This window comes from Heterodontus francisci, chromosome 33 (assembly GCF_036365525.1).
Source record: "Heterodontus francisci isolate sHetFra1 chromosome 33, sHetFra1.hap1, whole genome shotgun sequence".
NCBI classification, from domain to species: domain Eukaryota; kingdom Metazoa; phylum Chordata; class Chondrichthyes; order Heterodontiformes; family Heterodontidae; genus Heterodontus; species Heterodontus francisci.
The window spans coordinates 49,379,808-49,406,404 of NC_090403.1; the positions used below are offsets into that span (position 1 = coordinate 49,379,808).

Sequence of the window (26,597 nt, forward strand, 5' to 3'; positions counted from 1 at the left end):
TCTATACCTTTTGCCAAGGACCTTAAATCTGGGTTCTCTAGTTATTGACCTTTCTGCTACTCGAAACAGTTTCTCATTATTTATTCTTATCAAAACCATTCATGCTTTTGAACACCTCTATCAAATCTTCTTTTAACCTTGTCTGCTCTGAGGAGAACAACCTGCACTTCTCCACATAACTGAAGTCCTTCATCCCAGTACCATTCTAGTAAATTTCTTCTGCATCCTCTCTAAGGCCTTGACATCCTTTCTGCACCCAGCATTGAACACAATACTCCACTGAGGACCAGTCAGTGTTTGACAAAGTTCTAGCATAACTTCCTTGCTTTTGTACTCTCTGCCTCTAATAAATCTAAGGATCTCATATGCTTTCATAACAGCCCTCCCAACTTGTACTGCCACCTTCAAAGCATTGTACACATAGACCTCAGGTCTCTCTGTTCTCGCACCCCTTTAAAATTGTATTATTTAGTTTATATTTCTTCTTCTCATTCTCCTATCAAAATGTATCATTTCACATTTCTGTGTTAGATGTCATCCATCTGCCCATTTTACCAATCTGTCATCCTGAAATCTATTACTATCCTCCTCATTGATTACTACATTTCTTCTTTTTGTATCATGTGCAAACTTTGAAATTAAGTCCTGTATGCCCAAGTCCAGGTCATTAATGTACACCAAAAAGAGCAGTGGTCCGAATTTTGACCCTCGGAGAACACCTTTGTATACTTACCCCCAGTCCAAAAAAAAATGCTCACTATTGTTCTTTACTTTGTCCCTTACCCAGTTTTGTATCCATTCTGCCACTGTCCCTTTTAATTCCATAGACTTGTTAGCAAAATTAAAGCCTATTTTGTAGTACTTCATGAAACACCTTTTGAAAGTCCATATGCACAAGGCCAATCGCATTACAAACTCTCCCTATTACTTCATTAAAGAATTCAATCAAGTTGGTGGAACACTATTCGCCTTTAACAAATTTGTGCAGACGTTCACTTATTCGCCAATACTTTACCAAGTGACAATTAATTGTGTCAAGGATTATTAATTAAGTTATTAAAATTCCCCCATCACTGACATTAAATTTACTGGCCTGTAATTGCTGGGTTTATCCCCCTTTCTTTTTTTGAATGAGGGTGTAACAAAATCATCCAGTCCACTGGCACCATCCCCATATCTAAGGAGGATTGGACGATCGTAGCCAGAGCCACTGCAATTTCCACCCTTACTTCCCTCACTAACCTAGCATGCATCTCATCTGGCCTAGGTGACTTTTCTAGTTTGAGTTCTGACAGCCTTTTAAGTACTTCCTTGTTATCCAATTTTAGGCAATCCAATATTGCTAATATCTCCTCCTTTACTGCTATATTGGCAGCATCCTCTTTCCCAATGAAGACTGATGCAAAGTACTCATTTAGTATCTCAGCTGTGCCCACTGCCTCACCTTTTTTGTCCTTAATTGGCCCCACCCGTTCTTTGGCTAAAGTTTTACTACTTATATTTTATAAAAAGACTTTTGGGTTCCCTTTTATGTTAGTTAATCTATTCTTATATGCTCTCTTTGTCCCTATTCCCTTTATCAGATCGCCTCCATACTTGCTTTATTCAGCTTTGTTCTCTGTTATATTATGAACCTTACATATGTCATAAGCTTCCTTTCTCTGTTTTATTTTAATCTCCAAATCTTTAGACATCCATGAAACTTTAGCTTTGGATGCCTTTCCTTTTCCCCCTCATGGGAATGTGTCTACTTCCTACCTGAAGCATCGCCTCTTTGAAGATCTCCCATTGCTCAATTACTGTTTTGCCTACCAGTTTTTGAATCCAATCCACCTGTGCCAGATCCCTTTTCAACTCCCTGAATTTTGTCCTCCTCCGACTGCTCCTTGGAGTTTGAGCCCAACTCCAAAGGACGTTTGAGAAGTTTCGTCACACTAAAGATGCTGAACAAATGTGTTTTCCCATTTTTAGGTTTGTGTCGGACGAGGGGAGGAAACCAACGGCTTTGTCAAGGTTTGCAGTGGGAAGAAGAGAGGAGTCGTACCAGCGGATGTTCTCATAGAAATATGACTTTTTTTTAATTTCTAGCCTAAGCACAGCCCTGATCTCTTCTAATAGAATATTTGCAGAAGGTTATATACTGAACATTTAGCTCATCTATAGCATCTGTGTCCCACGCTGTCTCTTCACTACTGCACCACATTGGAAAGTTGGAGGTTGGTGGGCCCGGAATAATACAAAATGGTGGCCCTGTCCATGTAACGTACATACACTCTTGGTCATCATATACACAAACTCGTAGCACAGAGCCAAAATACTCTCCTTGGATTCCGGTTAAATGGTGGTCAAGAGACTTTTTGCACCAGCCTTCACTGTGTTGCTTTCTCTGCCCTTCTCTGAAACATGTATTTTTTTTTTTAATCACCAGTATAGTGCTCAAGTCCTAAGTCCACTTGCTATTTGCCCACTGTTTATTATTAAAACACTTTGGGAGCTACAGAAAATTGAACCAATTCTTCTAACACAAGATGACAAATATCTAGTTGTTAATGAGTCAATTTTTTTGGAACTTTTTGTTTTACCAAAACTTGGTTATTTTGACTTTGTGTGATAATGTAAAATAGGTGATAAGGAATCAACCGCCTGGCTTCCACTATCACCCGATTTACACTGTCGCGCATTGTTATTAAAATTACTCCTCTAGCTAACTTTAAATGCTGCTAGTCCACTTGCCACACCGAATGGGCATGAAGAGTACAGAGCAGGCACCTGCCAGCTTCCAGATAAGTGGCAGGGAGAGGGTTCCTGGAGGGTTTAAGTGTCAGCTGTGGATCAGCTGATTGCACTCTCGCCTCCGCGTCAGAAGGTTGTGGGTTCATAGTCCCTCTCCAGGACCTTAGCACAAAAATCAAGGCTGACACTCCAATGCAGTACTGAGAGAGTGCTACATTGTCAGAGGTGCCTTCTTTCAGATGTGATGTTAAACTGAGGCCCCGTCTGCCCTCTCAAGTGGACATTAAAGAGCCCATGACACTATTTTGAAGAGCAGGGGAGTTATTCCCAATGTCCTGGTCAATATTAATTCCTCAATCAATATTACTAAAACACATTATCTGGTCATTATCACATTGCTGTTTCTGTGCACAAATTGGCTGCCCTGTTTCCTACATTACAACAATGACTACACTTCAAAAGTACTTCATTGACTATAAAGCACTTTGGGACATCCAATGGGCGTGAAAGGCGCTATATAAATGCAAGACTTTCTTTTAGTGTCTTCCTGCATGGAAGGTAGGAATGGAAGGTATCTAGGACTTACCTAGGGATCGCTACAGTCTTCAGACCTGCTTCTACCTATCATGGTACCATTGTAACCTCTTCACTCAGGCCCCAGTTAATATTGCAGAGGGGTCCTGTTGATATGATAGGACCCACAATTTGTATAGCGTTACCAGGCTCCTATCGGTTTTAGCCCTGTGCCTCATCCACTTGAAGGATAATTTCAGGTTAAAATTGTAAATGGTTGGGATCTGAGTGGATGAGTAACCTGTTCATTTATAACTGTCTACCGCTCGATAACCACCAGACAGGTAGGGTTAAAATCAACCCCAATGTCAGGAAGTGTCTCTAGATTCAGCCCAGGCAGCTGGAAGGAAGGTTTCTTCTTTCTGTTGGCAATCCTGTGGTGTTGCTGGAAACCATGATCAGTATATTCATGGCTGTCTAATACAGTTGTTGCTTTTCGCAGTTCTAACTATGATAGGTTTGAATACAACACGGGGCATGTGTGCCATGTCTCGAGTCTCTGTTCCAATTTACTGTTGCAGCACTTTAATAGTTTCTTTTTCCAGTGTACTTACAGCTACTCCAAGCAAGATTGTCAAAGTAGGAGCAGGTAACAGCAAAGCTGTGAGTAACTGGATGGAAATTTCCCAAATTCATTTCATTTATGCCCTGGAGTACATTCAAATCGAAGTCCCAGCTGTGAAATAACATTTCAGCTGACGTGGACATTTGTTGCTTGTTGCCCCTGAAATGAAAGAATCTGGGGCCAGGTTTAGTTTTGGTTCTCAAAAATCTTAAAGGTTATGAACTCCCTTTATGTTTATCCCCGGCATGAGGGTCCAATTTGACGCTATTGCCTTGAGAGCAACATTACAGTCTGCGAATGTTTCAAGCCCAGAACCCATTGTCAACACTTTCCACACACACACCTTTCTGCTACATTAACAGCGGCATTAACCCATTTCAAATGAAACCGTGGTGGAAATATGCAAGAGGGGAATTTGATGTCTTGTTAAGCATCAATATAATAGCAGTGCTTACAATAAGTTCCAGACTTCAGGCACTTAACTTAATGGGAGAGGGTTACCACCCGAGGAAAACAATGGCCAGCTCATCGAATGAAGTAAATTTCCTTGCACATTAAAAAGCAGTTTCAACAATTTATAACTGAAGATTGTAAATATCATTGGCTTTCCCTAATTAACATTTCATTTTTCTGACAGAATGAAGAATAGTACTTTTAAACTTTTCTTCATCTGTAACACAGGTTGTTTAGCTCACAGTTTATAGTTAGTAGTGAATGCCAAGCCCTGAGATCGGTTTTCACCTAACTCCCTCCTGCAAAGACTCCCAAACAGCTCATCTTGCACTTTGCAATTAAAAAAAATCTTGCACAAGTCCCTGTGTAGTTATTATAAAAAGAAACAATTACAATCGGATGGTTTCTATAAGATTGACAATGAAAAGAAAATTGTATGTGTAATGTGCAAACATGTTGTGATAGATTGTGCTGGCATAAATCAATGTTTTGGGAATACTGTAAAAGTGCCAAGGGAACCAACTTACTTCGCTCCAAACAGCCCACCCCTCTCTTCCCTCCCAAAAAAGTGTTTGAAGATTTGGCCATAGGTCAAAGCATCTAATCTACGGCCCCTAGCCTAGAGCTAAACTGATTTCACTGAACTTCTGTAATCACTATGAAACGAGGACATTTTACGACAGCAGTCTGAATGCAGGGTATAGGAATATGGACAATAAATAATTATTTGGTGCGTTGCCTAGGAAATGGATGGGAGTGAGACTGCCGTATTTATAACTTCGCTTACTCAATTATTCAGTCAGCTAAGGACCCACAACCCTGGAGAAAGCTATCCTCGTTCCTGAGGGACTGCCTAAGAAGGGAGAAGTAGTATAATGTCGCTACCTGAAAGCTTTCAAAAATAGTTCAATGAGTTCCAAATTTCAATCATAGATTGAAGAAAGGCATTGAAATGGTGCTTTGATATTGGTGATAAAAGCCCTCATATATTCATATGAAAATCCTCTGTCTTCTCCTGATAAAGGCATCAAAATAAATGGGTAAAACTCTTGCGGCTGGAAGAACTTTATGGGGATGTGCAATATTGATATTTCCCAATTTAATTTCAATCACAAAGGGTCAGAAAAACAATTACATGTAGAGGTATTCAGGTTCTGTAGAATTGAGAGCTCATATAACAGCTCACATTTATATCATGCTTTTAATATAGAACCATGCCCCAAGGCCTGTCACAGAGGTGTGAGGGGAAAAAATGGGTGTCAAGGAAGATGTTAGCAGGGGGTGACCAACAGTTTGGTCAAAATCATGGATTGTAAGAAAAGAGGAGAGGGAAGTTGAAAAGGGATGGCGTTCATGGAGGGAATTTCAGAGCCTGAAGCCTATGCTTGTCCACTAACTGCAAGTACAGACCTTGAAAAGTGTTGTAAACGCAATTGAATCTGAAGTGGTTGAAGCAGATTCTGACCATTTCAAAGCCACAGTCATTGACTATATAACATGTTCTCATATATGTGCATTTTGTAACAGTAGGACAGGCAATTCCTGAGTTACCTCAAAAACTCTATGGTGACCAACCTATACACCTCAATGAAACTGTTTATTTGAATATTGCTGAAAAGAGACATTTTGTCGAAGATTTTTGTGTTGCATTCATCAGGACAATTTACAAGAATACCAATGTAAGGGTAAGCAACAAATTTATACTGTATGAGAAGAGAGTGCTGATTGGTTGGCAAGTGGACTCTGATTGGTAGAGGCATTGCCATGGAGAATGCACCAGTTATGGTAGCTGACAGTTAATTGCCAAGCTTTGTTTGAAATTTAAACCAGGCAGCTTGGCTCTGATTGGTTAAGGCATTGCCCTGAGGAATGGACCAGTGAATACTTATTTTGTTTCGCTGAAACAGGCACAATGTGTGTACATGTTCTTTCTGTCTGCAAAAAACAGGGACCTGTGTTTTAATATATGTAGCTTCCAGTATGCGCAAATGCGCCACACTGCGAGCCCGACTGACAATCTTAATTGGTTGTCAGCTTAATTCTTAGCACATTGAGGATTATTTAGCAAGTTATTTGGCAACATCTCTACCAACCAGTCAGCACCTGATGTCCTGATGAGTGCAAGGTGAAAAGCTTCGACAAAATATCTGTTTTCAGCCATACTCAAGTTCCGTACTACCAAACGACTATTTGAAACTGTTTATTTTGAATATAAAGAAACGTTACCCAGCATTTTATCTTTCTCCCATTTATACATCAGTGGAGTTAAGGTTAATTATTCCTATCACAGAGTTGCCAATAAAAATAAATTTTCCTGGTGTCATTTTAATGTTATGCTTGTTAGAAAATCGTTAAGTCTGGTGTCTTGCTGTTTTCTGTAACAATCTGCTCTATTAGCCCCAAAAGCTCACTTTTGGATGCCCTCCATCTATCTCTTTGAGCATTGGATGATAACACAGTTTTTTCAAGCTTTGAGCAAATGTAAGGCTCAGAGCAGGCAGTACAGGAAGACATATGCGAGTGAGAAACGACAGTCAGCAATAGCAAAGAGAAGGATTGGGTTGTTGCCCAGAGTCTACATCTGTGTCTAGAAGATTGGTGTCTGTACCTAAATTCCAGGCGTGCACAGTCAGGTGGTGAGGCAGAAAGGATCTGTACAAATGTCAACATGATAGCTAGGCCCTTGGTTTCACATGGAAAGCTGAAAGTGCTTTGAGAATTGGTACAAAAGGAAAAGCAAAAACAAGGCCCTGGGCAAATTGATGGCAATTGTGAAAGCCCACGCCACATATCTTTGCAGCATGTAATTCTTCTATCTGTGCTCCCTGCAAGGATTGCTCTGACTGTCGCTGTTACAGAACCTAATTATGCCACAGGGAAGCATAGGTAATGCGTGTAGAGATACCCCAAGAGTCAAGATTGCCCTGTTGTCCCAGGAAGAATGACCTGTGGTGAGGAAAAGTCAGCAGGAGTCGCAAATAAAATACTTTAGCAACCGCCACTTCAAACAAAAATACACACTAGCATATACACTTGTAAAAAGAAGTTCTTTTCTGTGTGTTTATCGTACTGATCAAACAAAAGCAATAATAGCAAAGAGAACTGAGAATGGTCTAGAAACACTGTTGTAAATGGACATTTAAATGCTGCATGCTATAAAGAGTATTTAAGTATATATTTATTTTATGGAATCATTTGAATTATTAAAAATTTAGTGTTATCTAAATATTGATGTTGAACGTGATCATGACCCATATTGAGCACACATACCTCATCTATTTCCTACAAAGTCACATGCTGTTCAGAAACTGCATGCCCCTTATGCTAGCCGATTCATTACGTCATTACAAAGCTTTAGAATGATCTGAGAGGATGACAGGTTATAGATTATTAGGAACATGGGGAAAGGAGAAGGCCATTCAGCCCCTCGTACCTGTTCCGTTAGGATCACCATAAAGAGTCTATTCGTGAGCTCTTCAATGCCTTATATGTCTAATCCCCTCCTATTGTTATGCCACACCTAGCTCAAGTCAGTTTTCAATCCTTCTCAGATATGTTTTGCCTAATCCATGCAGTTCCTACAGCTGGTTCTAGAGTAGAATTTCAGGAGCCATTACCCACTGACCTTCCCTACCTATTTTCTTTTATATAAAGATCTCTGCTTGATAACCGTTTCCATAAACAGACCTCATTTCGTACTAAAATAAAAGCAAAATACTGCAGATGCTGGAAATCGGAAATAAAAACTGAAAGTGGTGGAAATACTCAGCAGGTCTGGCAGCATCGGTGGAGAGAGGGGCAGAGTTAACGTTTCAGGAAGGTCACAGACCTGTAACATTAACTCTGTTTCTCTCTCCACATTTGCTGCCAGACCTGCTGAGTATTTCCAGCACTTTCTGTTTTTATTCCTCATTTCTTACTAACAGCAATCTGCATATTTTATTCAGGGCCTGCGGAGCCCATGTTCAACAGTGAAACCCTGATGACTGGAGATTATGTAGCGTGCCCACTATCTCTCGGTCAACTAGGAAAGCGGAAAACATCATCACTGCGAAACCACTTTGTACAGGTTAAAGTACTGTCTGGATTTATTTACAAGTAACATTTCACAGAAGCAAAAACATAGGACACCATACAGTTTAATCTGTCATTTATACTATTTACATCTATGCTATTTGTTTAAAAGCATTTATTGCTCATCCGACTCTAGTAAGCTTTTTGGAAGGTGTCATCTCTGGTGGTACATTTAAGTGCTACTTTTGGAACTCAAGTGGGCAAAGTTTTGGCAGATGGAGATCAATGTGGGGCAATGTGAGGTCATCCACTTTGGACTGAGAAAGTCAGAACGGAATACTTTCTTGATGGCGAGAGACCAGGAGCTATGGAGGAACAAATGGATTTAGGTGTCCAATCATTAACAGCTAGCGCACAGCTCCAAGAAACAATCAAAAAGGCCCATGAAATGCTGACCTTTATCTCAATGGCCATTGGAATACAAAAGAGAGAAAGTTATGCTTCAGTTGTACAAAGCCCTGGTCAAACCTCATCTGGATTCAAATTTGAGTGCCACACCCAAGTAGAAGGGATTACAGGTTCACCAGAATGATACCAGAGTTACATTATGAGAACAGGTTGCCCACACTTGGTGTATATTTCCTTTGTGTGTAGGAGGTTGACAGAAGATCTCATTGAGGTGTTTACAAATGATAAAAGGATTTGTTAGGCTAGATATGGAGAAACAATTTCCTCTAATGGAGGAATCCAGACATAAAAGAATAATCTTAAAATTGGAGCCATGTCATTTAAGAGTGAAACCGGGAAGCACTTTCTCACATAAAGAGTAGTGGAAATCTACAACTCCCCTTCCCCCGCAAAAGGTTAGGGGATGCTCAAAGTCAACTGAAATGTTCAACTGGATTGATAGATTTTTGTTAGATAAGGGTATCAACGAATATGAAACAAAAGTGGGTTTTTGGAGTTGAGGTAAGGATGAGTCATGGTCTAATTGAATGGTGAAACAAGCTCTTGGGGATGAATGGCCTACTCCTGATCCTATGCTCAACACACCCATGTGTGCAATGAAGATGTAAAGAAACTAACTTATATTAGGTGATTCTTCAGTTCTAGTGATATTTTTCCATCTGAAGTTCAAACAAATTCCTTGAAGAAGCGAAGAGGCTAAAATGTTAACAATTGTAAAATCTTAACAAGCAATGTGATAATAGCCAGTAATAGTTGTAACTCCTTCCCTGTATTTCAACCTGGCTGTACGAACATATGATAAAAAATTACATTTTAATTTGTTCCATTACACTAGTAAGAATGGAGGTTACTGACCTTATAGATCAAAGATAGTTCTGCAGTTGAGAATCAAATATACTGCCATATTATCTTCCAATAAAGCATTAGGAGTCCATTTTTGAAACATGTTACTACCACATTTAAAAGACACATCCATCCAACATATACCTGCCCAAGCGGGATGAAAATTCTATTTTCATGACAATCTCATTAGAAAACAAAGAAAAAAAGTTTGTTGAAAGGTTTGTAATAATTGGTCTCTAAAGAGTAAATTGTATCCTTTAGCACTCCTGGCACTGAGCTTTACATAACAGGAGTGCAAATTATTGCCATATCTCTACATTATTCTTCTCGTAAAAGGGAGTGGCCTTAACCACAATTCAACCAAACCTGGCTGTCAATGACATGCCGCAAGAACTTGACAATCTCTCAGAAAACTGCAGCATTGATGGTCTGCTGGAACAGTCTGCTCACCATGGCTGTGAGCATGAGGAAAATGTGGACAACCCCTTCTATCAACCTGACATTTTAAAATTCCTTCTCCTGAGAGCTGAGAATGATCCTACTGATCTCTCATCAAACCGCAATGATTATGAGCAAATTACATTGTTTGTGCTATCTGTTGGCTTTCATTATGCACTCTGTTTTACCCTTCAGCTCGACAACTCAGAGACAAGCTATTAACACAGAGCTGACAATGCCTGAGAGCTGAGCTAGAAAGATAACTTCAAAGGGCTCCGCACAAATTAAGATACTTTTTAAAAAAAATATGCCTCAACAAAATTAATAATTTTTTAAACAACTTTCACTTTTTCTTTGGGCCTCCTTATCTCGAGAGACAATGGATACGCGCCTGGAGGTGGTCAGTGGTTTGTGAAGCAGCGCCTGGAGTGGCTATAAAGGCCAATTCTGGAGTGACAGGCTCTTCCACAGGTGCTGCAGAGAAATTTGTTTGTTGGGGCTGTTGCACAGTTGGCTCTCCCCTTGCGCCTCTGTCTTTTTTCCTGCCAACTACTAAGTCTCTTCGACTCGCCACAATTTAGCCCTGTCTTTATGGCTGCCCGCCAGCTCTGGCGAATGCTGGCAACTGACTCCCACGACTTGTGATCAATGTCACACGATTTCATGTCGCGTTTGCAGACGTCTTTATAACGGAGACATGGACGGCCGGTGGGTCTGATACCAGTGGCGAGCTCGCTGTACAATGTGTCTTTGGGGATCCTGCCATCTTCCACGCGGCTCACATGGCCAAGCCATCTCAAGCGCCGCTGACTCAGTAGTGTGTATAAGCTGGGGGTGTTGGCCGCTTCAAGGACTTCTGTGTTGGAGATATAGTCCTGCCACCTGATGCCAAGTATTCTCCGAAGGCAGCGAAGATGGAATGAATTGAGACGTCGCTCTTGGCTGGCATACGTTGTCCAGGCCTCGCTGCCGTAGAGCAAGGTACTGAGGACACAGGCCTGATACACTCGGACTTTTGTGTTCCGTGTCAGTGCGCCATTTTCCCACACTCTCTTGGCCAGTCTGAACATAGCAGTGGAAGCCTTACCCATGCGCTTGTTGATTTCTGCATCTAGAGACAGGTTACTGGTGATAGTTGAGCCTAGGTAGTTGAACTCTTGAACCACTTCCAGAGCGTGGTCGCCAATATTGATGGATGGAGCATTTCTGACATCCTGCCCCATGATGTTCGTTTTCTTGAGGCTGATGGTTAGGCCAAATTCATTGCAGGCAGACGCAAACCTGTCGATGAGACTCTGCAGGCATTCTTCAGTGTGAGATGTTAAAGCAGCATCGTCAGCAAAGAGGAGTTCTCTGATGAGGACTTTCCGTACTTTGGACTTCGCTCTTAGACGGGCAAGGTTGAACAACTTGCCCCCTGATCTTGTGTGGAGGAAAATTCCTTCTTCAGAGGATTTGAACGCATGTGAAAGCAGCAGGGAGAAGAAAATCCCAAAAAGTGTGGGTGCGAGAACACAGCCCTGTTTCACACCACTCAGGATAGGAAAGGGCTCTGATGAGGAGCCACCACTTTTTATAGCACCTTTAATGTGGTAAAGCATCCTAAGGCCCTTCACAGGAGCGTTATCAAACAAAATTTGACACTGAGCCACATAAGGAGATATTAGGACAGGTGACCAAAAGTTTGTTAAAAGACATAGATTCCAAGAAGCATCTTAAAGCAGCAGAGCGAGGTAGCGAGACACAGAGGTTTAGGGAGAGCATTCCACAGCTTAGGACCTAGGCAGCTGAAGGTACTGTCGCTAATGGTGGGGCGAAGGAAATCAGGGATCCATAAGATTAGATGAGAGTCACTTAAGGAATTAATAGGACAGGTGACCAAAAGCTTGGTCAAAGAGATAGCTTTTAATGAGCGTCTTAAAAGAGAAGCAAGGGAGAGTACAGAGGTGAAGTGGTTTAAGGATGGAATTCCAAAGCTTAGAGCCTAGACAGCTGAAGACATGGTCGCCAATGGTTAGGCAAAGGGAAAAGCGGAAACAAAAAGACTTGTGCTTGTATAGCGCCTTTCACAATCACCGGATGTCTCAAAGCACTTTACAGCCAATGAAGTACTTTTGAAGTGTAGTCATTGTTGTAGGAAACATGGCAATCAATTTGCGCACAGCAAGCTCCCACAGAGAACAATGTGATAATGGCCTGACAATTTGCTTTTGTGATGTTGATTGAGGGATAAATATTGGTCAGGACACTGGGAATAACTCCCCGGCTCTTCTTCAAAATAGTACCATAGGATCTCTTATGTCTACCTGAGAAGGAAGATGGGGCCTCAGTTTAATGTCTCATCTGAAAGACAATACTTCTGACAATGTAGCACTCCCTCAGTACTGCAGTGGAGTGTCACCCTTGATTATTGTGCTCAAGTCCTCAAGGAATGGGATTTGAACTCACAACCTTCTGAATCAGAGGTAGGAGTGCTATCAACTGAGCCACAGCTGAGACAAAGGGATGGACAAGAGGCCAGAATTGGAGGAACACAGAATTCTCGGCATGCTTTTGGGCTGGATGAGGCTGCAGAGATAGAGACCTCCATGTGTGGCCTGTGTCTGTGCAGATGGCATACATTGCTCCTGTAATTCAATTCCTCACTACTTCCAAACCCGTTATTAGCAAAACCCTCAAAGCAATTGATGGATGTAATGATATTTGGGTAACCTAAACTACAAGTTATGAACAGGTAATGTCCATAAGAAATGTCAAACTTTCAGTAAATACAGGCTGCATTGATCAACTCCTTATTTATCAACTATAACCTTACGTGGCCTTGTCAGAAGAATGTATGCAACCAATCCAGTGCTCATAAACCCAAAGCTGATAAATCATCCAACCCTGATCACTGGTGCATCAAGGAGATTAAAATGCAAGAGGTATGCACTCAGAGAGCTTCAGAATACAACACACTGTTTGATACTATTGTAGATCTTGCAAGCACTTAGTGGATAAATACACCACCTGACATTGAGATTTCCTCACTGCATTTATAACTTTACACAAAGCAAACCTGCCCCCATTGTTAGGGCAGAGTAGAGAGAGCTTCAAGGCATGTGCTCACTGGAAAACAGGCTGAGAGGAGGTATGATTGCTGTTTTTTAGGTTTCTAAAGCAAATAGATAACATAGAAGCAAAATACTGCAGTTGCTGGAAATCTTAAACAAAAACAAGAAATGCTGGAAACACTCAGCAGGTCCGGCAGCATCATAGATAATACAGACCCTTGTCCAGAACAGGAGATGAGGGCACAGCCTGCACAAGATGAGGAAGGATAATTGAAAACTAACCTGTGGAAACAATATTTCAGTGAGCAGGTGATCAATCTATGTAACAGGCTCCCTAGGAAGACAGTGAAGGCAAATGATATTGATTATTCAAATGCAAACTAGATTTCTTTCAGAAAATAATTTTTTGGGACATGGAATACGACTAATTTGAGACATGATATGTCAGGCGTAGCGTGCTTGGGAGGAAAAAGATGACTTTAGATCTGTGGTTTCCAAACCTCTCCAACACTGGGGCTTTCTTCAAGTCGTGTCGGGGTCTTCTGTAGACTAAATGAGACAGATCGATCGCTGTGTCTTGCCAACAACTTCATTATCGCTGTATCATACAACTACCAAGATGATGGAATGTGAGCGAGTTGGACTTGGCTTTTCTCTGTTGAGCATGTCCTCCATTCCTAAAGCATTTAACCCATCCCACACCTGACCTGGACCTTCATCCAAAGTGGAAATGTTGCATTCTCACCAAGACTCACCACACATTGATGAAATCTTAATTATAAATATGACAGAAAATACCATTACAATATTTGCTTAAGTTGCAGCAAATAAAAGTTTATGCTGAGCAATCAGTTTCGTATTTGAAAAACTGGATGCCATTCTTTATCTGTGTTATGCAATGTAATGACAAAAATGTTTGACAGGTTTGACTATAAGTTACCCAGAAATAAAAGCAACTGTGTTAATTTGTAAATAGGAGTCTAAAAGGAGAAAGGGATCTAGGCAGACAGATCCACAAATTATTGAAAACAGCAACACAGATTAACAAGACCATAAAAAAACAAAGCACTGGGGTTCATTTCTATTAGAATAGAATTGAAAAGCAGAGAAGTTATGTTAAACATGTATAGAACTTTGGTTAGACCACACTTAGACTACAGCTTTGGTTTCCATATTACAAAAAAGATTTACAGGCATGATATCAGGACAGAGAGATTATATCTATCAGGAAAGATTGAACAGCCTGAGGATATTTTCTCTAGAAAGGAGAGGGCTGAGGAGTGATCTAATAAAAGTCTATAAAATTATGAAGGAGTTTGATATGGTTAATGTAAAGACGTCTTCTCCACTTGTGGGCAAGTCCAAAATTTGGGTTCATAAACAATAAGATAGTCACTAATAAATCCAATAGGCAACTCAGGTGAAACAACTTTACCCAGAGAGCCCTCTCCTTTCCAGAGAAAATAGCCTCAGGCTGTTCAATCTTTCCTGATAGATATAAACTCTCTGTCCTGATATCCTGCCTGTAAATCTTTGTATTATTTGCTACAACATGAGATCATTGAGGTGCACAGCACAGAAGCATTGAAAGGGAATTTAGATAAGTACATGAAGGAGAAAGGTATAGAAGCATATGCAAATAGCTTTGGTGGAGTAAGGTGGGAAGAGGCTCCTGTGGAGCATAAATACCGATATAGATCTTTTGGGCTGAATGGCCCAAACCTGTGAGGTAAATTCTATGTAAATTGAATTCACAAACACTTCCTTCATATTTCAAAAACAAAAGTGTCAGATATCTTTTGTTTTTTTTAGTGACAACTTTGAAGAACAAATGTATTTTAGCTCCCTTAATGTCTCGGTAGATGTACTAGATGATGTGGTACTGAGTATGGCAGCTCAGGAGAAAGTCTTAAGTTTAATCACTGCTCTGTGCTGATAGGTGATTTCAGTTTACATTACTGATCCAAAGATCAAAGAAAAAGTTGACAGAATTTTACTGGTGCTCACTCAGCCTATTAATCTCCTTCCCACCTTTATTCCCTTTTTATTTCCAAGACAGCCTGTTTGTTTTAGAGTTGTAATCGTTCATGCCATTTAGGTCTAAAGTTTTCATCTCACCTCCTTCTCCTCACCATTACACACGCTGATCTATTTGTTTATCTCCTGGAGTTCAGCCAGTGGAAATATCATGTGTTAAGCTCTTCAAGCTGTCCCAGAAGTTAAATACAAAATGGCATCTTTCTAAATAAATTTAAAGTTACACTAAAGCATATGGTTATGGAAAATCAATTACAACCTAAATAGAAAGAACAAAATAACTTGCATTTTTACAGTGCCTTTCACAACTTCAAGATGTTCCCAAGCGTTTGAGAGTGAATGAAGTACTTTTGAAGTGTAGTCGCTATTATAATGTAGGAAACGCACCATCTAATTCGAGCACAGCAAGATCTCACAATCACCAATGTGCTAAATAACCAGATAGTCTATTTTGGTCACGTTGGTAGAGGAATATATTTGGCCAAGACACTGGAGAGAACTTCCTTACTCTTCTTTGAATAAAGACATGGCATCTTTTATGTCCACCTGAGAGGGCAGAAGGTGTCATTGTGCAGAGAAAAATATCTCTCCAATTCGGTTGTTACTGAGCTTGTTTTAATACAAAATATGTTGCCTTTATTTGCCTTGTCAGTCAGCCTTATGAACATGGTTAGAATAATAAAATCCAATCTGAATCTGGTCATTGCTGACCAAAAGCTCTTAAGAGAGAAAACATATACTACAAACTTGACATGGACTGAGGAGTCACAGAAGTTTGATCAAATCAGAAGTGATCAAGTCCAATTTAGAGTAATAGAATCATATAATTGCATAGATTGTACAAGACAGAAACAGGCTATTTGGTCCAATAGGGCCATGCCAGTGTTTATATTCCACACAAGCCTCCTCCCGCATTACTTCATTTAACTCCAACATCATATCCTACTATAATAAAAGCAAAATACTGCAGATGCTGGAAATCTGGAATAAAACCAAAAAAGTGCTGGAAATATTCAGCAGGTCTGGCAGCGTCTGTGGAGAGAGAAGCAGAGTTAACGTTTCAGGTCTGTGACCTTTCATCAGAATAAATTACAGGAAGTATCAGCTCCTCAACTAGAGCTACCTAAATCTCTTACATCAGTTGGGTAGATTTAGTTTGTCTGGCTAGGACTGCAGAGTAGACTCTTGTGGTGTCAGGGTGTCCTGTTTCCAGGGAGAGGAGGAAAACAAATACAAGTTTTCTTGCTTCCTAGGATCCAACCAAGGAACAGTTATCAATTGCGGCAAAAACCCTTAACTCTTGGTCTCCCAACTGAAATAGATTCTAGATGGGATATGCGCATCAAAGAGGCAGGAATATATAATATAAATGTTTAAAATTATGGACTAACTTAATTTCTTAAGTTAGTTTTGTGCTTTCGGGGATTAAATGATGTTAGCAATGGAAAACACTTCTCCATTTTAGTCTCCCAGTGCCAGATTCAAGCAGATTCAGCTCAAGTATCAAATGGTTTGTTGTTTTGAAAAGCTTCCTCTGCTCTGCGTCTCTTACTACACTACAAGAACATATTTTAATTTACAAGATCAACCTTCCTGTGACCTCTCCGAATGAGATTGCCAATTTAGCGGCAGTTTTAAACTGCGGTTGAGACTGTCTGAGCTCATTTACATATGCAAATGTATTTTAATTATCTTTAAGATGAATTGTTATTTGCAATTCACACAATTTTACCTTTAAAAATCATAACATGGAAATGAGAGTTATCCTATTCGTGACAAATAATATCTTTGTTAGACTCTCCTCTGTCATCACAACTTTAACCTAGCACCATTTGCAGTATAACTCCAGTGAAGTGTGAAGCAAGGTGTTTTGTGTTATGCATCTACAATGGGAAAAGGCCTTCAGACCCATATGCACTCACCCCATTTTTATCATCTACCAATACTCCTTCCCCGAATGCCACAACCACCCCCACCCACCACCATCTGTTGGGAGAGCCAAAGGAAAGAGAACTATGGAAAATTCAGGAATCCTGTCTCCAAAGTTCCTACCTGACCCTTCACCTGCAGCAGGTAAGTCCCAGGAAGCTGCAGACCCATTCGTTATTTCCTGGAATAATTAGTCTTGCCTTCCAAAATGCTCAAGGGTTTCTGTTGGACTTTTAGCCATTTTATAAACCTACTGCAGTCTTCGCATTAGAACATAGGAACAGGACTAAGTCATTCAGCCTCATGTGCCTGGTCACTTTTCAGTTAGATTGTGGCCGATCTGTATCTCAACAACATTTACCTCCAATAGTTCCATATCCCTTGATACCCATATCTAACAAAAATGTATCAGTTTGGGAATTTTCAATTGATCTATCCTCCAAAGCTTTTTGGGGGGAAGGAGTTCCAGATTTTGACTACACTTTATGTGAAGAGGGTTAGAATTAGAATTAGAACATTACAGCGCAGTACAGGCCCTTCGGCCCTCGATGTTACACCGACCTGTGAAACCATCTGACCTACACTATTCCATTTTCATCCATATGTCTATCCAATGACCACTTAAATGCCCTTAAAGTTGGCGAGTCTACTACTGCTGCAGGCAGGGCGTTCCACGCCCCTACTACTCTCTGAGTAAAGAAACTACCTCTGACATCTGTCCTATATCTATCACCCCTCAACTTAAAGCTATGTCCCCTCGTGGTTAAGAAAAGATTTGATAGAAGTATTCAAAATCTTGAATGGTTTTAATAGAATAAATAAGAAACTGTTCCCAGTGGCAGAAGGGTCAATAACCCAAAGGATAGTTGAGGTGACTGGCAAAAGAACCAGAGGCCACATGAGAAAACATTTTTTTAAGTAGTCAATCACTGTGATCTGAAATGCATTGCTCAGAAGGGTGATGGAAGTAGATTCATTGATAACCTTTAAAAGGGAATTGGATAAATACTTGAAGGGAAAAGATTTGTAGGGTTATGGGGAAAGAGCAGAGGAGTGGGATTAATTGGATAGCTCTACCAAAGAGCCAGCATACGCCTGATTGGCCAAATGGCCTCCTTCTGAGTTGTTTCATTCCGTGATTCTAGGTGCTTCCTGAAATCACCCCTATACAGTTTTAATTTAAAGGTTATGTCCCCTTATTTAAACTCTCCCATCAGAAGAAATAGTTCCTCTCCATCTACCCTGTCAAATCTTCTAGTCATCTTAAGCACTTCAATTGTATCACCTATTCGACTTCTATACATCCATGCAAAGTGCCCTTGCAAATTAAATCTTTTGGCTTTGGCACTATTTTCAGTGTTATGGGAACACCTACACCTTCAAAACACAACAAAATTGTATCTGGCAGGGTGTGAGGGCACAGTCTCCCCCTCCCCCTGACCCCACCCCCGACAAGTATTGTGCAACTCGCAGCCCGCAGTATAACATGGGTCTTACGCGCTAGGATCCTCTCCCTACAGCAATTGGCCCCAGCCCAGTCATGAAGTTGAACTGCTCACTTTCAGCAGAGCCTTGAATGGTTTCTCAATCACTGCAAGTCACCAGCAGCTTCCCAGTGTGTTTTAGGCAGCACTGCAATATCACTGACAGCGAAAGGTTATTAATGTCAGTAAAGAAGTTATTGCCTTTTGTCATTCTGAAACTGGTGAGGAAAACAATAAAAGTCAATTGGAGTGGCCTGATAGCTCATGTTGATGGATGCTCCTCCCAATATGGTTTCTGGAGCCAACAGGCCAAGTCTGATCACTGGCTGGTGTTGTTGAGTCTGTTGATTTGAGCCAGGCCAACAGCAGGAGTATCACATCTAGCCTCAGCATCCTTAGGTTAGGTACAAAGGATTGGGGGGGGGGGGGGCGGCGGGGGATGTAGGGGGGGGTGGCGGGGGAGGGTGTGGAGACAACCTCAAATCAGCCAAGGTTCCTGCTTATTTTTGCCATCCAGTGGTGCCTGCTCATGACCACAAGTGAGTGCGACCTGATCAGACCTGACCTGGCCCATGGTGACCTCCATGCTCAAACAGTCTGCTGTTACTCGCTGTTGAAGGGCTATATGTAAATTATAGCCTGCTGGGGGGTGGGGGGGGGGGCGGGGGTGGTGGGGAGGGGTGCAGAATACTATAGGGAAGCCAGGAGCATGCAGCTATATGCCAACATAAGCCATGCCTTAATCAGAAGAAGAGGAGTGAACACTGAATGTACTGGAAATAAAATGGCCACTGCTGCAAACGAAAGGAAGAACTGGCTTCATATTAAAAAGTTTTCCATTGCACAGTTTAATCGGAAATTCAAGAAGTTAATTGCTCTTGCACTTTGCAATTCTGCTGTGGCTACAATGGGATAGGATATTGAGGCCCATTCTGAATTCATATACAATAAACAAAAGTAATTTCAAAGCACATTCAGGACCTTTCTTTTTAATCACCTCTCCTAGCAAGACAGAAGTGGTTTAGCCACTGAAAGTGGAAGGAGATAATAACTGCAATATGAGCTATTCGTTAATTTATTTCTGTCTCTCCCCTTTTTGCTGACAGAAACTCATTAAACTCCCTCAGTAACCCCCGAAGTGAACAGTACTATGTACAGTCCTAATTAATGCATTGTCAGGCGAATAGCATCTACATCACCTGCTGCCTGAGTGCTAACCTATCACCAGCCCTTGCGTTGACCAATATATGGTACATGTTAAGGCAAAAGGATTCTGAATAAATAATTTTTTAAAATTTCCCTCTCGCTGTGATAATTATTAATCCTAACATTTCCCTAATGCTAACAGCTCTGTTTAGTGTACAGCAATTTACACTAAGTACATTAATAAGGTAATTTCAAAGCATTGTAATCTCTTGGTTTGAGAATGTTTCATTGTCTAGATTTCTTTCCTAAGGCAAGCTATTTTTAAATTGAAACACTTAGGTGCAAAGGCCAAGGCTATTGTTTAGGACATCATGAAAATTAAAGAGGGTAGGAGAAAAGGGATGAGCAATAAACGCTGACCTAGCCAGTGACGCCCACACCCCATGAACGAATAAAAAAAAGATGAATTAAATCAGAAAGTTTGATTGCAGCGTAAGAATATACAGGACTCAAGAAACAGTTGCAGGTCCATTGGGCTGGTGCCAAAGTTTAAAAATCCTAAAATTATGGAAATGACAGCCCAGATTGTGAACCAACGCCAACTCTTCAAATAGAATAAAAGCAGAAAATGCTGAAAATACTCAGCAGGTCAGGCAGCACCTATGGAGAGAGAAACAGGGTTAACATTTCAGATCAATGACCTTTCATCAGAACTCTTCAAATGGAGCTATCCTCGTTCCCTCTCCTTTTTCCGTGTCACTTAAATTCTCACTTTACAAATATTTATCCAATTCAGTTTTCATTAATGGTACAGTCTGTGCCTCGGTAACTGTTGGCGATGAATCACTCGATGTCCTAATGATGTGAGTGAAAAATGGTTTCGAAACACCCCCTTTGATGCACCCATTTTACTCGTAGTCAGAACATATTTAACATAAACATTACCAACTTTAAACTTGGATGATTTCTAAGCCTGTTCGATCTGAAATCCTTTTCAATGAATTAACCTGGGTTAAGTCCCATTTCATCTCACCAATATTAAAAATTTCAGGTCCAATAGCTTTATCTTTAGCTCTTCCTATTGGTTATTTACATCAGTGTAAACCTACTTCAGTTATGGTCATTTTCCAAGTGTCCTGTCTTCAAATTTTTCCGGCTTTGCTACTCCGAACTAGATAAAACACTTCAAACTTCCTTGTTAGGCTGCAATGTGCTGATTAAGGAAACAGCCTTGGATGTATTATAGGCATCTCTCCCCATTTTAACCACAAATAGTTGTCTTATCCCAGTCTACCTTAGGGCAGCTAAAGCCCTCATTATCAGAACTCAGTTAACACTGCAAGCGTCTACATCATCTCAATTTCTTTTGGTGGTCTATAACCAACTCCTAAACTTATTATTTCTTAAGCACTGCAACACGATTCAGTCATTCACCTCAGTATGTTTTATCACCCTTAAAGTGATTTTAATCTTTATCTGAACTCCTCAAACTTTCTTCTATAAGATTAACATCCCACTCTTTCCTATGTCACTGGTTCTTATGCAAACCAAAATATGTTGGCTCAGTTCTATCCCCTTTTTCCAGAAGTTTTAGACCTGCTCTGTTCTATTTTTAGATTGGCACTGATCAAAATTTTAAAAAGATATTTTATCTCTCATATCCTTCAGTCGCTTTCTTGGTCATATACTTGGCCAGTTTGATCTTGAATTTGATGACACTATTTGCTTCTACTGATTATGCAATGCAAAGCTTTGGCTTTAAAGGCCAGGAGGATTGTAAGTAGAAGGGAGGATTGTGCAGAGGCGTTAAGGCTTGTCACATTTTTAAGGTCAGAAGAAAGATTGAATTAGAGTAGAAGAAAGAGATTTATGTTTCAAGCGTTATGTGTGTCTTTTAGACAAAATCTTAAATCAAGGTCCCCTGTTTCCCTATTCAGGTCGATGTAAAAAATTCCATTGCACTATGCCAAGAAGCTAGGGAATTCTCTAAACATCCTGATTAACATTCCTCCCTCATCCAACAATACCTCTATTGCAGTGCTGCATTTTTGTGGGTGCCATCTTTCTGCTAAACTGAGACCTCGTTGTGCTGCATGGTCATTGTGCTACCAAAACAGAGCTGTTAGCATTAGGGAAATGTTAGGATTAATAATTATCACAGCACGAGTGATATGAATATAAATCCTGTAAAACGTGTGGACTTGGGTGTTAAGAGAATCGTACTTCAAAATATGTCACATTTTAAAACAAAATGAGTGACTGTCACTCCTACTGAGCAACACTGAGTAGACCAAGATAAATACCAGATACTGGATAGATAATTTATTTACATCGGAAATCAAAATGGCTGAGTACTGACCAACTTTAGTCCTGGTAGATTTTATTCCCTAATACTAGCCACATTCTAGGAATATATTTATAATTCTACTGTATGTGATCTAGGGACTGGAATAATGTTGAACTTTTAGAATGGTGCACATGCCAAACATTCAATACTGTACATGAAAGATGTAGAGTAAGGCTTCATCTATTTTGTCCTCAGTTGGATTGAGTGATCTAGGTTGTCATCTGTGGGCCCTTGGTAAACCAGGGATTCCCCCATTCTGGTCTTATGTTCTGGAACTCATTTGAACTATCAACAAGGTTCATTCAAACAGAATGTAGCTTCAGAATGGTCATTTTCCATTCTTCATAGATAATACTGTGGTCAGAACTATGCTGTAGCTCATGAATGGGCAACAGAATACTGATCATTTGAACTAACTGCAACCAGATGGTAATCTAAAGACAGTTTGTTCCAGTAACCCAACACTATTGAGGGAAAAATCTGCCAGGACTTTTCTTTTACTGTGGTAATGTAATTCACATTTGGTCTCGGTGGAAATATTGGTTGATCCCATTGTTGTGCTGTTCTTTCTGGCTGTTGCCAACCCTGGCCATGTACTTCAAAGCAAAAGAGATAATTATTCTTGCTCAAAATGACATGTCTCCTGAGGACGGATAACACAACCAACCATTACACTCAGAAAAACTCATGTAATAATCAGTTAGAAGCAAACATATTATTTGTTAGGAGCAAGCTAGTTTCTCTCACAATAAGTTTGTATAATTGCAAGTGATGTTAGGTGTTCCTGGAATTTAGAAGAAATAAAAGTTGATGAGGCTGCTGCTAGATTTGGACAATCAATTTTCCAATGATGATCAGTAGCAAGGCTACAGCAGTGGACTCCGAACACAGAGAGACAAGCTAGAATCTTAGTCTTGATTGATTGAGCTAGGCAGTCTTGTGCCAGTAGCGATAAAGTGTTGTAATGACAAAAGAAGCCTTTGCGTATAAAGTGCCTTTCATGACCTCAAGATATTCCGAAAGTACTTCACAGTCAAAGAATTACTTTCGCAGTGTAGTCGCTGTTGTTATGTGGCAAACACATCAGCCACTTTGCACACAGCAAGGTCCAAAACAACAGCAAATGAATTTGAACAACTAGTTATTCTGTTTTTGGTAGCATTAATCAAGGGAGAAGTGTTGACCAATACACTGTGAGAAATTCTTCCTCTTCAAATAGTGCAGTGCGATGTTTTATATCTACCTGAATACACAGACAGGGTCTCGGTTTAATAACTTATCCGAAAGATGCATCTTCAACAATTCAGCCACTCCCTCAGTACTGCATTGGAATGTCAGCCTGGATTATGTGTTCACGGCTGCAGTGGAACATGAGACCCACAATCTCTGCCTCAGTGATGAGAGTACCACCAACTTGTAATAAATCATTTGTCTCTCTACTAACATAAAAGGAATATATTTGCAAATCTGCTTTAGGTTGTTCCTATTGTGCTCTGCAAGTGTCTACACACTACAGAATGCAGTTTCTGCTCAGAAAGATGACAATGTGTTCAAGAGGTAGAAGAACATAATTTTAAATTATGACTATCAAGTAAAAATAATTGACTGAAATATTTTTCCAACTATATATAGTTATAATGCTCAGTTGCTGAAATTGGAAAGAAAAACTGAAAATACAGGTAAAGTGAGGATATTGTTAATCACCAGGGAGCTCTCTCCAAACACCCACAAGACAAGTTCTGTTTTCTGATTTCTTTGATGTTGAGCTGATAGTCATAAACGATAGGATATAGCTATGTTGATTATGATGCCAGTTAGGAAGAATTTATTTTGTAAAGACAGCATTCATCAAACTGAGCAACTATAGTATCAAAGGAGGTGAGCACTTCCAACTGACAGTGTCAGCTTTCTAAATCATTCACATAAGATGTATTACCAATTTATATTTTTATATCATTGCAGAAACTCATTCTGGTCATGTCTAACTCTTAGCGAAGTTTCTCTCCCTTCCCAATGATGATTGTATATAGAGAACCAATTATTAATGTAAGGTGAGGTATAGAGACCATTGGAGTTTTTATCCAGGCAATAGTCATTCCCAAATACTTGGAATCAATGAATCAAGGAATGACCTACAGGAAAGTGGACACTTCTGTTATACTTAATTTTTTTTGATGCAGTTAAGAGCAGCTTTAAGAGACAATCTAAAGCCAAGGCAGTACCTGTGCATGGTCATAAAATATTCCATATTCCATGGCAATGCCATTTAATTAAAGAACTGATAAGCACTCAGAAGAAATGTTTCATTATATACTACTTGAAGGATTGAATTTAGACTCCATCAATCAATATTTATAGCATCTTCATTTTGTGACCTGAATCATCTTGGTAACCAGTCAAGAGGGTTTTACAAAGGACTGACAGCAGAGGTTAATTGATGACAACCAGCAATTAGTGCTTATCAGGCATAACATTAATATACTGATTGCTGTCCTCAGAAAACTAGACCAGGTGAATGTCAATATTGCTTTCACTTATCTTACTAAATATCCTGGATGATATTTACTTAGTACAATAATGTTTCAGGGGTTGATTGGTTCTCTCTCCCTAATCATTTGCCTAACCCTAACCCTAGTCATGTGGCAAATGCCTAGTAATAAAAATATGCTCCTTATCGATATTGCTAATCACCAGAATTTTCATGGGACAAAGCCTTGCACAGGATGCCGTTCCACTGATGGTTCCTCTGTTATTTGCACTCTACTTATTTTCATTCACATGGAAGGGTCATTTTACAAGTCCATGCTGCTGACTGGGCATATTGGAAATTCAGGCATGCACGAGCCCTTATTTTGTGCCCACTGAAATAAATGGTTGCCATGTTTTGGGAAGTGCCACCTGAATTTCCAATGGGCATTGTCCGGTGACAAGGCTCCCCTCTGCAGCGCAGACTCATTAAATAATGCACTATGTGTAAATCCAAAATTTAAGGACTTTTAATTATCCACCAATTTCCATTCCTGGGGATCTCTTTCAATGTGGTGGGTATGGAAGTTCTACTGTTTGTGGTCACCCTGGTGTCACTGTGTGTGTTTTCAATCAGAAAATTGAAGCTTTGAAGACTGGCTTTTTAAACAGTAGTCCGATTTTTCTATTTCTTGTGTCTTATGATATGAAGCCATTAATTAAATAAACATTATTAAAGTTTCCAAAAGATTTTCATCAAAACAAACAACATAACTCTGGCTGCAAACCCATTCTTTACATGCACCTGCATTCTGCCTCCTGTTTAGTTTTGGGTTTCACAAAGGTGACGCTGTCCATATAGTTGTATTAAATGCTTTTGGTTCCTATAATGGTGCCTTCAACCCATTAATCCTGGGGACAATTGTAATGTTGAACATAGAGAACTACAAATACTCGTTAATGAATTTTACAGACACAAAACCAAAATCTATTGAAATTTGCCAACAATGATTGTAATAAGTACCATCATCTTGCTACTGTTGTCCTTCTAGAATTCTCTAGAAGGATGATAAATCAGAAATCTTGTTCTGTGATAGTAAACACACTTTTAATGCATTTGACTTTTCAATTTCTCGGGGTAGATTTTAGTCTTCATCAGCTAAGTGGTCATCTGATAGAACAGATCACCCATTCCCATTGTAGAACCCACATCATTTCCACTCCATATTACTTTGTGAAGCCAGAGATTAAAACTCCCTCTATGTCTAGCTGGTAAATCAAGTTCCCTTTGGAGTTGAGACAGTCAACAGTAGTAGGAAGACATCCTGAAGTGCTTTACAGGAGCAGTCTCAAAATTTGACACCGAGCAATTTAAGCAGGTATTAGGGCAGATGAACAAAACCTTGGTCAAGGAGGTAGGTTTTAAATCCAATCAACTTAAGGTGTTATACTTATCTCAAGTTATGGGAGAGTGAGCCAGGTCTAGAATTAACCTCCTACAGCAGGTCTACAGGGAGCAGAGGTACGAAAGAAAAGAGTCCTCTTTTCTCTACAAGAAGTTTTCAATTGAACTGGCGGGTGGGTCAGGGACAAGAGTCAACCAACCTAGTGTATCATATGCATTTGCATCATGGTTTAAGCATGCTGAAACATTGAACTTGCTCCATCCTTATGGGACAACTACGGAGTTCCCTTTATCAGCAGCAGTGCAGGATTACAGCAACAGCACTGGGCCAAATAGCATTAGCTACCTTACTCTTGCACACTTAGGTTTTTATGTTTTTGCATGGCAAGTTGCTGAAAGTGTGAGCTGACCATATCATAGCAAAGGAAACGAGGCATTTCAGACCTGAGTGACCAGGCCAATCAACTGTGTATCTTCTTAACTAATCAGACTGAAGGATTGTGAAATTAACAGCGCAAGGGCTGAGAAGGAAGTGAAAATTAGAGTGGATAAATTCAATGTTAAAACAGTTACAGAAAGAGAGATAAAGAGAGGGAAAGAAAGAATGGATTAAAAGAGAAAAGAGACAGAAAGGAAAAGTTGA

At 40.1% G+C, this 26,597-nt stretch overlaps 1 protein-coding gene across 2 annotated transcripts in view; it reads left to right on the top strand.

Annotated features, from left to right (window-relative positions):
* Positions 1–7,455, top strand: part of LOC137348193 (SH3 and cysteine-rich domain-containing protein 2-like) — a 104,338-nt gene extending 96,883 nt beyond the window's left edge. Inside the window, exon 11 of one of the 2 annotated variants that reach the window (XM_068013529.1) lies at positions 1,972–7,455. In XM_068013529.1, the coding sequence (XP_067869630.1) occupies positions 1,972–2,070 (99 nt within the window). In that variant the 3' untranslated portion in view covers positions 2,071–7,455. The remainder of the gene's footprint in view (positions 1–1,971) is intronic. The other variant, XM_068013528.1, reaches the window with a different exon arrangement.
* The last annotated feature ends 19,142 nt before the right edge of the window (positions 7,456–26,597 follow it).